This window comes from Ahaetulla prasina, chromosome 13 (genome assembly GCF_028640845.1).
Source record: "Ahaetulla prasina isolate Xishuangbanna chromosome 13, ASM2864084v1, whole genome shotgun sequence".
Classification (NCBI taxonomy): domain Eukaryota; kingdom Metazoa; phylum Chordata; class Lepidosauria; order Squamata; family Colubridae; genus Ahaetulla; species Ahaetulla prasina.
In genome coordinates, this window is record NC_080551.1 from 17,933,757 (window position 1) to 17,945,653 (window position 11,897).

At 43.1% G+C, this 11,897-nt stretch overlaps 1 protein-coding gene across 3 annotated transcripts; it reads right to left on the reverse strand.

Annotated features, from left to right (window-relative positions):
- Positions 1-4,529: 4,529 nt before the first annotated feature.
- CTXN2 (cortexin 2) lies at positions 4,530-11,526 on the reverse strand. Of its 3 annotated transcripts, none has more exons than XM_058156766.1 (3): positions 11,402-11,526; positions 6,352-6,402; positions 4,530-4,979 (listed from the first exon to the last, which is right to left on the reverse strand). In XM_058156766.1, exon 3 carries the CDS (start codon positions 4,935-4,937, stop codon positions 4,692-4,694), a length of 246 nt encoding a protein of 81 aa, XP_058012749.1. In that variant the 5' UTR covers positions 4,938-4,979; positions 6,352-6,402; positions 11,402-11,526; the 3' UTR covers positions 4,530-4,691. The 3 variants fall into 3 exon arrangements, with proteins under 3 accessions (XP_058012749.1, XP_058012751.1, XP_058012752.1); XM_058156768.1 differs by lacking the exon at positions 11,402-11,526 and adding an exon at positions 11,258-11,313; XM_058156769.1 differs by lacking the exon at positions 11,402-11,526 and adding an exon at positions 11,011-11,097.
- Between the last annotated feature and the right edge of the window lie 371 nt (positions 11,527-11,897).

The window sequence follows — 11,897 nt, forward strand, 5'->3', positions numbered from 1 at the left end:
GGAAAATTTCAGTCTGTTAAATATTAGCTGGTAATGAACTCATTAATACTTGAATGGTAGGAGTCCAATAGGCCTCTTACCGAAAGTCAATGGATCTAATGAAAGTCATTTGCATGCTCATCAAAACCTTAACCGCTACTGTTTTAAGTTTATAAATGACAGATGAAACAGCAACAGCATATTCCCAAGCAGTCATGCGCTACTGAAATAACTTTTATGCAGCGGTGTGAAAAAGTCCTTAAATATTCATGGTAATATATTTTATTTTTATTTTTACCCTTGAAGCAGAGAAAGGTTATTGGTAGCTATTATTCTCCAGGCTCGGTTTAGCAACGTGTTGCTGGGAGTCAAAAAATGTTCGCTTCGGTAAAAATTTGATATATATACTGTATTTATGTATGTATGTATGTATGGGGATTCCAATCCAGGTTTGAATCCTGGAAGGGTATGGCTAGCTGATGAGAGCTAAATAGCTTGAAATATATCTATACTAATCTCTCTTTATTTATCAGTAAATTTAACACAAAATAGTTTGTCATGAATGCGACTGCCTGGAGGGCTCCTGGATTGGGGCTGAAAGGCAAAAGGGAAGCAGTATGCTCCCTCCCATATTTGGGTAGATCAGGTTGCTTCGATGAGAAAAAATCCATTTTCAATGAAGTCTCATTCGTCATCTTCAGGCTTCCCAGAAGCATTGCTCCCCAGAAGCACGAAACAGAAGCCTGAAGATGACGAATGAGACTTCGTCGAAACGTCGCCAAGACACTTCCAATTTTACGTGGGAGAAAACCCGAATAACCAAAGACAGACAGACAGACAGACAGACAGACAGACAGACAGACAGACAGACAGACATACATACATATATATATATATATATATATATATATATTGCAGATACATCCAATTGGACTAGCCAATATAACGTTAAATTCCTTCTGACCAATGGATGACCTTACACACTTGTTTTAAAAATGAAATGAAAAATGGCAATAGAGCAAACTTTGCCCCCACAATAGGACAAAATAATTATGATCGCAAATATTTCATATTTCGACTCTCAGTTATTGCTATTCGTTTGAAATTTGCTTGAGCAAGTATATGATCAATAGTTTAAATCTAGACAGTCAAGCACCGTTTAAATCATATATAAAATGTTAAAAATATTTGAAGGGCGATGACAGTCATTCAAAAGCAGCAGAATCATATTTATTTTTTATGTTTGTTTCAATGTCTTAGGCCATTTTGGCAATACTAGATATTTATAGGCTCTTTTTAGATTGCACAAATGCAAGATCAAATCTAAAATCAGCAATCGGAAAGAGAATCGCACTGCAATCCTGTGCCAGTTAATTCACCACTAAAGTTAGTTACTGTAGTGGCTCGTGGCTAAGACACTGAGCTTGTCGATCAAAAGGTTGGTGGGTCGGTGGTTCGAATCCCTAGCTCCATGTAACGGGGTGAGCTCCTGTTCCTTGTCCCAGCTTCTGCCAACATAGCATTTCGAAAGCACGTAAAAAATGTAAATAGAAAAATAGGGACCACCTTTGGTGGGAAGGTAACAGCGTTCCGTGTGCCTTTGGCGTTGAGTCATGCTGGCCATATGACCACAGAGACGTCTTCGGACAGCACTGGCTCTTCGACTTTGAAACAGAGATTAGCACTGCCCCCTAGAGTCAGGAGGGACTAGCACATATGTGCGAGGGAAACCTTTACCTTTACCTTACAGGTGGTTCAGTGGCTTGGCTTTGCAGATGCACAAAGGATTATAACTATTATTCTTGTTTGATTTGGAAAATAGATAATGAAGAAGGATTTCTTTCCTGTTGCTCCAAAGTTTCATGTACAGGTGATCGTCACATTTGATGGTGCTTAATTTTCCTCTAACATCTCATATTTTGTATAAAAGAATTCTGTCTTATATTATAATGTGTGAATTGACCTAAATGCCATGGATTCAAATCCTGAAACATAGTTCTTCCATTTTAAAAAAAATGTGTACAAAATGCACTTAACTAGTGGCACATCCACACAAAATCATTCTTATTTGATTATTTACACACAAAAAAGAGATGTTTTTAGTTCCTCCTTAAATTCTAGGTTGTTTACAGTAATTTTGAAAGATTAGACAAAACATATTCAAGGAAGCTGCTTGTAAAACACATATATTACTAAAATCCCATTCAGAAATCTAAGTGTTTGTAGGAATAAGCACAAAAATGGACATACATTTTGCGCGTGCTTTTAAAACAGTACTCTGCTCCATTATATCCATATTTCCGGCTTCATCTGAGCCTATTTTTGAACTACGTGTTCCTTCTGGCTTTTCTTGTAAATTCTGGTAAGATTTGAGTGGCATTTCATTTAGCCGACAGAATCACAATTCCCTCAGTTGTCATCTGTCTAAGATTGTAAAGCAAACGGTGCAGTATTAAATTATAGAGATGAGGAGCAATCTGTCTGTGCTGATTGGCCTTATCTGAATAGTTCTTAGAGCACACTTTAATGAAAGTAACAGTGTTAAAATGAAATGTTGGTTGGTTCCAACCGTTCTTAAAATGGAGTAGGAGAGCTGCCTACTCTTCTGCCCCTCCTATCTGTGAGCAAAGAGTTGACCTTGAAGTCTTAAATGATTCTAAAAGAGGTACAGGTTGTCCTCGACTTATGACTACAAACGAGCCCAAAATTTCTGCCGCTAGGCGAGACATCAGTGAGGCGAGTTTTGCCCCATTTTGCGACCTTTCTGGCCACAGTTGTTCGCTGCAGGACACTGCAACCGTCATAAACATGAGCCAGTTGTTGCCAAGCGTCTGAATTCTGATCACATGACCGTGGGGATGCTGCAACGGTCATAAGTGTGAAAAACGGTCGTAAGTCACTTTTTTTCATTGATGTTAAAAGTTTGAACGCTCACAGAAATGAACTGTCAAAAGTCGTGGACTACCTGTCCTTCAATACACGTTTCTTTGTGTTCTGTAGGGTTTCTTTGAAAGGGTTTGTGATGTGTATAAGCAAAGAGGATAGAATAGAATAGAATAGAATAGAATAGAATAGAATAGAATAGAATAGAATAGAATAGAATAGGGAGTAGAGTAGAGAATAGAATAGAATAGACTTACAACCGTTTCGCGCTTACAATCATTGTACCATCCTTTATGGTCATATGATCAAAATTTGGGGGGTTGGCAACTGGCACACATTACAATGGTTACAGCATCCTGGGGTCATGTGATCGCCCTCTGTGACCTTTCCAGCTGGCTTCCGACTGGGAGAAGCTGGATTTTCTTAACAACTACATGATTCACTTAACGGCTGTTTAACACCTGTCGCAAAAAAAAAATCAAAAAAAATCAGGTGCAACTAATTTCACAACCTCCTTCCTTAACAATGAAACATCGAAGTCCCAATTATAATTGTAAAACGAGGATTACCTGCAAACTGGAGGTGTTAGAGGAACTTTTCTTCCAGCTAAAGAAAAAGCAGAAAAATGCCCTTGCCATAATCTTCAACTAAATGGGAGATTTGATTCTACACAATAAAGTGTAATAAAATCATTTGTAAGGCCTAATTTCCATCCATGGAGCTCCAAGCTTAGATGTACCTGAAGGAGCTGCTTTATGCAGAACTTAAAACTATTAATTCTCCAAAGTACCTGAAGGCAAGACAAGAAACAACGGATCGAAACTAATCAAGGAAAGAACCGATCTAAAACTAAGGAGAAATTTCCTGACAGTTGGAACTATTAACCAGTGGAACGACTTGTCTGCAGAAGTTGTGAGTTTTTAAGAAGAGGTTGGATAACCATTTGTCTGCAGTAGTGTAGGGTTTCCTGCCTAAGCAGGGGGTTGGACTAGAAGACCTCCAAGATCCCTTCCAACTCTGTTATTCTGTTAAATTCTGTTACTTTTTTCCTACTCATAGTGAATTTGCAAATGATTTCTCTTCTTCCTTTTTATTCTTTTTATTTTTATTTTATTGTGTCTAGTTGTTCTTGCACACAAAAAGAGTTTTCCCCCCCGAACGCCATCACTCTGCTAAACAAATAATTCCCTCAACACTGCCAAACTATTCACTTAGTCTGCATTACTATTACTATTACTATTAATCTTCTCATTGTTCCCATCACCCATCTCCTCCCACTTATGACTGTATGACTGTAACCTTGTTGCTGGTATCCTTACAATTTATATTGACTGTTTCCTAATATGATTTGATTGCTTATTTGTACCCTATGACTATCATTAAGTGTCGTGCCTTATGATTCTTGATGAACGTATCTTTTCTTTTATGTAGACTGAGAGCATATGCACCAAAGACAAATTCCGTGTGAGTCCAATCACACTTGGCCAATAAAGAATTCTATTCTATTCTATTCTATTCTATTCTATTCTATTCTATTCTATTCTATTCTATTCTATTCTATTCTATTCCATTCCATTCCATTCCATTCCATTCCTGTTCTCTTCTATTCTCCAAATGAAAACCCCCGAAACATCTCCCCAGTAAAAAGAAAAACACATCTAATGGTGTAAGTGGTTTCATTGAGTCTGCCACAAAGCTTTATTTAACAAAAAAAAAGGCTACTGCTACAGCTTCTCATGGCTGTCAATTACAAATGTTTTGAATTCCACCGCTTGAGGGGGAAAAAATAATATCGGAATTAAGGCAGGATACTTTTTGAGGATTCTGCTTCATGCAAGAGCATATTCAAATGTCCCTTTATCGAGGCCTTCGACTTCGCCCTCCCAGGTGGAGGAAGGCATACTGCTGTAGGGGTCCAATAAGATTTTAAAGCATCGGATGATCAAAAGTCCCAGAAAGACACACAGGATCCCCACAAAGGCGAAACCGGTTTTCTGCTCCAGGGTCAGCGGGAAACTGGACACCTCGTTGACGCTCATGGTCACTGACGCGTTGTTGCAGTAGCTACTGCTCATCTCTGGGCTTCACATTCTGCTGATTCAGGATTCGCGCTTCCTCTGCACAAAACACAACAACAACGAGAGATCAGAAACCGTTTTGGATCTGAGGAAGGGATCTCAGATGTCTAGCCACCCTTACCCAGCATCCAAGAATAGGAGGGACAGGCCAGTTTTGAGAGGATCTGATGGTCTCCTCAGGTTGGATTTATGAGAGGGTGACATGGATGGGTTCACAAAATGGCTGCCAAGATGTCTACGATCAGACATCTCAACATCCCTCAGAACACAGCAACATCTCCAGAATGTCTTCTCTTGACCCTTCTGAGTTCTTGGTGTGGCCCAAAGAACATTCTGGGAAATAAATATGAAGCTAGTGACGGGTGCTTTATTTTGCAGTATAAAGGTAAAGGTAAAGGTTCCCCTTGCACATACGTGCTAGTCGTTCCCGACTCTAAGGGGGGCGGTGCTCATCTCCGTTTCAAAGCCGAAGAGCCAGCGCTGTCCGAAGACGTCTCCATGGTCATGTGGCCAGCCAAAGGTGCACGGAACGCTGTTCCCTTCCCACCAAAGGTGGTCCTTATTTTTCTACTTGTATTTTTTACCTGCTTTCAAACTGCTAGGTTTTATGTGCATTCGAACTGCTAGGTTGCAGTATACCAGCTTCCAAATTTTTTTTTTTTAAACAAGTCAGATGAGGCAGGAAATCCAGGACACACCAAGGAAGGTATCTGAGGACCCATTATACCTCCGGCCCATCTTGCCTTCCCCCAGTTGGCAGCAACTCTGCACTTTCCACTCATTTGTTCAAATCCTGCACTCCAACATGTCTGAAGGAAGCTGACATATCTCCTCTTAATTTACCCTCCCTCAGGTGCCTCCCAGATATATTGGTTTCCATTTCTTGTGCGGCAACTGAGGTGCCTCTGCCTTACCAACTACCCTATTCATTTCCTATAACAAAATTGCATATAAATGCTAATATCGAATGGCATAACACATGATTAACTTATGACAGCTGCGGTGATGGAATTTGGCAGTTAAGCACCAGTTGAGACCCTGGCTTTGGAGTAAACTTGATCTATTGGTGGCAGCTTATTATGAGCTGCCTTCATCCCTACAACAATTTCATTCCTGCAATAATTTTGCTAATCTAAATCCTCTACTGGATTTCTTCCTCAAGGTTTGCTCTGCGTTCCTGCTTTCTTTTTTCCCCCTGCATTCCTGCTTTATTTGTCATTTCATCCTGAATGGAGCTCAATCCAACTGATTCATGTCAAAAAATCCCCCTCCTCCTCCTCTTTTTCTTAATAATTCTTCCTTCAAGAACTGAAAGGAATGGCCTATTTGTTTTTAGCTGATGAGCTAGGAGTCCCAGTTAAATGCAGTGATTAAGGCAACTCTAAATGTCGATATAATAAATAAATGCTACCTGATGGATTCACGTAAGGCACAATTCCAGAGTTTCCTGAAGTTTGAACAGCTGTAGAGACATAAAAAAGAAAAAAAAGAAATGGTGAGACTTTTGGGTTAGGATAACAGTCTTTAAGTATTGAGCTGAATTCCAGATAAGAATTCAACGTACAAAATCCATCAACTGTTTATGACTTTATCATTATATTCAACCCATATACCTATGTCCTTTCCTGTCCTGTCCTTTCCTTCTCTTCTGATTTCTCCTCTCCTCTCCTCTCTCCTCCTGTCTTCTTTCTCATCTTTTTCCTTTTCTCTCTTTCTCTCCTCTGTGTGCTTCCTTTCCTTTCCTTTCCTTTCCTTTCCTTTCCTTTCCTTTCCTTTCCTTTCCTTTCCTTTCCTTTCCTTTCCTTTCCTTTCCTTTCCTTTCCTTTCCCCTTTCCTCTCTTCACCTCATCTCACCTCGCATCTTTCTTTCCTGATATTTTTCTAACCAGTCTGGACTCCATGTTCACCTAAACCAGTATTTTCCAACCTTGACAACTTTTTAAGATATGCGGACTTCAGCTCACAGAATTTTCATGGGTGGTTGGGGAATTGTGGGAGTTGAAGTCCACATATCTTGAAGTTGCTAAGGTTGGGATGCACTGATATAAACCTTTTAGCTGACATGTTTTTCTTCCTTCTGCCTTTCAAGTACTGTAGCTTCAAACCCATGGTGGCCAGGCTTAATGTATATGACCCAGGGGGATTCAGCAATCTGTCAATTCCAAGATGGCAGAATATGCTGGAAGTTTCCAGCTGCCATCTGCTTTATATTTTTCACAACCAATTTGCAGATGGAGCTTCTTGGATTCCCCGTGTCTTTCGCCTGCCTTCATTGGCTCAGAATTTTCCTTTTTAGCTGCATTCCTTTCTCAAGATGATTTCAGCTGGGATAATCCAGTCCAAATATCAAGTCACAGTTTTCCACAGTGTTTTTTTTTCCCTCTGAAAAGTCCTAAGCAAGCATTAAAAAAAATCTGATCTCTGTTCTACTATATATTTCCCAGGAAAATCATCTTAATGGAAGCAAAACCTAACAATGCCCCCCCGAGTACGGGCAGCCCTTAAATGGAGCAAGGATGGTAAGAATCTCCCAGTCTGCTAGAAGCATGATAAACCCAAAACTACCAAATACTTCACTTAATCCTTGAAGACAAACAAGGAAGAAGAAGAAGAAGAAGAAGAAGAAGAAGAAGAAGAAGAAGAAGAAGAAGAAGAAGAAGAAGAAGAGGAGGAGGAGGAGGAGGAGGAGGAGGAGGAGGAGGAGGAGGAGGAGGAGGAGGAGGAGGAGGAGGAGGAGGAGGAGGAGGAGGAGGAGGAGGAACAATAACATGGCTTCAAAATCTAAGGGACTGGTTTGGACAAAACTCAGCAGCACTTTTTCATGTGGCTGTTGATAAAAATAGGATCGTCAACATGATCGCCAACATCCGATGATGGATATGGCACAAGAAGAAGAAGAAGAAGAAGTTCCCAACATCCCTTGGTCATCAGGTTATGGTTAACTGTGTTATTGTTTTGAGAGGTTAGAATAAGAGGTTCAAAGAAGATAGATCAGGGGTTGGCAACCTTAAGCACTCAAAGAGCCACAAAAGTCCTAACCAGAAGCCCCCCCCCCCGTTCAATTCTGGAGCTGACCGGAAGTCCAGTTCCCCCATTATAGTCTCCTCCTAGTGTGGCGTCCTTTTTCCTTTACCTATCCTAACCGAAAGCCCTATCAATTGTGGAGCTGACCGGCAACAGGGAGCCGCAGCAGAGCCACATGCGGCTCCAGAGCTGCGGGTTGCCGACCCCTGAGCTAGACCATAGTAAATGTTTTGCTGAGGGATTGTTGCTCTTTTCCACACGGTCAGCGGTCAGGGATTGTGTGTGTTGGCAACACAAACAAACACCCACACACCACTGACTTTGGAGGAGGACTTTTAGAAGTCCTGCATCTCTTCTGACCAGACATTATTACTCAAGCTCAGAGTTTCACCTGTTGCTCCATTGTCATCTCATTCAGTTTACCTCTTAATAATTAGATTTCCTTTATTAAAAAATAAAATAAAATTGGAAGTAGTATCCAATCATGGACTTTTCCCCTACCATAAACTAATCCCACAATTTCCTTTTCCTGAAAGAGAAGGAGCAAGTTTTAAAAGATATGGAAGTATTTCATCCTGACTTGTCTCATATTTCATCGTTACTGGAGTTTGGAAGAGTGATTTGGAAATGAAACTGTGTGTCCGTGAAGGTCAAAAGCATTCTGTACTTCTTGCTCCAGTTCATTTGTGTATTATGGCACGATTAAAAAAAAACAACTATGGACATTTAACAGAACAAAACATGCGCACACTTTTTTTTTTCTTTAGCGGAAGCACTGAACGGATGAAAATTGCAGTTCAGCCATCAAGTCATGGATCTCAGTTCTTTAACATTATTATTCCAGGACATGCCATTACAACATATAACATTACATTACGTCCCTTTCCAGGTTTGGTAAAGATTTCAGTGGCTCAGTAGTGAAAAGAGGAATACATAAGAAAAAAATACTGCCTTGATTATTATTCATAAATGAATGGAATTGGATGGAATAGTGAATAGATTAGTCCTATTACTTTTTAAAAGGCAAATTTTTAATATGCTTATTATCAGACTTTTATGCCACCCTTTAATTTTCTTGAAAAATATAATCTCTCTCTCTCTCTCATCATCTTTTAATGACCCTATAATCCCTTGCGGGGTGGAGTCTGGGCTAACTGAATAGAGTTGAGTGTTTACTGGCCGGATGCCCTTCCTGTTTGCCAGTGCGGAGTTATATTCAGCAGATATATTCTCAATGTGGCCAGAGAGAGAAATATCTGCCTCTACCTTGGATCAAACTCCTGATTGTGAGGTGAGAGTTCCACTGCACCACCCATCCATCCATCATCCATCCATCCATCCAGTGGAGGGATTCAGCCAGTTTGCACCGCTCCGGGAGAACCGATTGTTAACGTTCTGAGCAGTTTGGTTAACTGGTTGTTGGAAGAAATCATTAGGACAGAGAACCGGTTGTTAAATTAGTTGAATCCCACCACTGCATCCATCCATCCATCATCTATCTATCTATCTATCTATCTATCTATCTATCTATCTATCTATCTATCTATCTATCATCTATCTGACTATCCCCCCTCTCTCTCTCTCTCCCTCTCTCCCTCCGCCCCTCTCTCTCTTGCTCTGAAAGTGAGGAACATACCTACTCCTGCCTCCTATTTCCCCCACAACACCCCTGCGAAGTTTGTTGGACAGAGAGAGCAACTGGCCCAAAGTTACTTGGGCTTTCATGCCTAAGAACTCGTAGTCTCCTTAAATTGAAACCTACAGAGCTTCTGTGCTGTGATGCACACAAAGCACACCTTCCAGACCCAAAGGCCAAGCCTGGTTAGTTGGAATATGAACCCCACTAAATACAGTGGGAATGACACAACTTTGTAACGTCTGAGCTCCCCAGGGAAGTGTCTTGCTTGGACATAATCAGGCAGTTAGGATTCGTAACCACGATTCCAGACAGCCCAAGCAAGACATTTCCCCTGGTGAGCGAATCATGTTTTCCCAATAGGAGGCTGCCACTGGCCTTGGAGTGTTGGGAAAACGCAACATTTGCCACAACTCATAGAAATGATGTTTTGCTTTGCAGCAAGAAACAAACAACTATTCTCCACCTATTGAACGGAATGAACTGGATGGAATGAAACTGCATTGTTTCTCTTCTTCAGAGAGTTAAAATCCAGCACCGACTACCTTCTTTGTTGCGTTTCCTGTTGTTACCCTGTAAATAGCCACTTCAAGGAAATCCACTGCCATTGTGTTGTATGTTCTAAGGAAGTCTCCTTTGAGGCCAGGTCAATTCCGACATTTCCAAGCAGGCAACATTTGCGTTGTTTTTCACAACACCATTACCAAAACGATTTGATATTGGCACCTCTCAGGATCCTCAATCTAGTTACAGTCCTAGAATTTTAGGAGGTCTCCCTTCCAAGATACTAACCAAGCCTGATCCTGCTTAGCTTCTGAGCCAAGGCAAGGTCAAGCCGATGCCAACTGTTGGGTTTGTTCAACCCACGCCCAACAAAGACCATAGAAAACCATATATTAACAGGTAGCAATTCATGAATTGTTTCCCCCCCCCCAGTATTCTTGGAGATGGTTATGCCCTGAAACCACATCCTTCTACCCAGCCTGGACTAAATAGGCTGCTTATGAACACGCCCGTGGATGCCATATCACAACAAGCTGTGCAAAGGCAAGGGGAAAACAAAACAAACCAATTGTTGATTCTCACTTCAACCCAATTCCCTCCTGGGATAACGACTCTTTCATAAATGCTGCAGTTGTCACCGCACCCACCTGGGGAAGCCTCAAGGAAACCAGCAGGGTCTGTTTTCCAGTAACCCTGGCCAGGGGGACCGGGTGGTTAAATCTCTCTGGATCGGGCGGGGTATAACGGTAGCTCCAGCAGCTGGCATTTTCAATGGCAAATATTTACATGCGCTACCTCTCCCCCCCCCCACTGCCTCCCGAGCGTTGGGGATCTGCTTAATGGTAAATGGATCCTTTCCCCCCCCCCCTCCCTTCCCTTCTTCAGGACTCTGCTGACAGATCTTACCTGGTCATAACCAGACAGAGGCAGAGTAAACGATGAAAAAGGACCCCCGATACTGGGTTAGCAGTCCCCCCAAAAAAACACCCCACAAAGCAAAGTCGGGGCATCCTGTTGCGCGGAGCAGGGCTCCGATGAGCGACCCCAAGCCGACCCACCACCCTTCCTCTTCTTGGCCCATCAGGCTCTCCAATCCCTCCCTCCTTCCCACGAACCCCGCTCCTAGCCCCAGCCCCAGCCCAAGCCCACTCACCCCCGTTCCAGCCAGACATCCTGGGCGCGCCGCCCGCCCCCCCTGCTCGTTTCCCACCCCTCCTCCACCCCCCGGTCGAAGTTTCAAGGTCTCCGAGTCGATCCGGCGGCGATCCGCCAGCAAAGCCCGGCTCTCCGCGCTCACCCCCGCCCAGCCGCCGGACCATCTTCGGGGTTCATCTTCTTCTCCGTCCCCCCCCAACCCCTCTCTCTCCACTCCTTCTTCACCCGAGAGGCTGGGCTCCCAGGGCTGCTATTGATAGGGCGTGCCTTCCGCCGGGTTCCACGCGTGTGTCTTCAGGGTGGGGTCTCCCGCTTGGTCCAAGGCAAGAAGCGGGGTCTGGATTTGTTTTTTTTGGGGGGGGGAGGGTGCAGCGTGGAGGTGGTGATGGAGGAGGGCGGGGTAGGGGGTCGAGGTGAAGGGGAGACCCCCTCCCTCCCTCTCCCCAGCCCCAGCTTGGGCCGCCGCCCCAGCCTCCTTCCCCAATTATTCAGGTTCGCGCCCCGAAGGCGCGTGGAAAGTTCCTGCCGGAGGCTACGTGCGAGGCATTCCCAAATTCGCTGCAGCGGAGGCGGCTGGCCTGTGGCCGTGATCGTTCCTTTGCGAAGCCGGTGGGTCTGAAAGCCAGATGCCGGCCCCC

Coding starts and splice junctions, on each gene's coding strand:
- CTXN2 (XM_058156766.1), bottom strand. CDS start 4,937: ATGAGCAGTAGCTACTGCAACAACGCGTCAGTGACCATGAGCGTCAAC.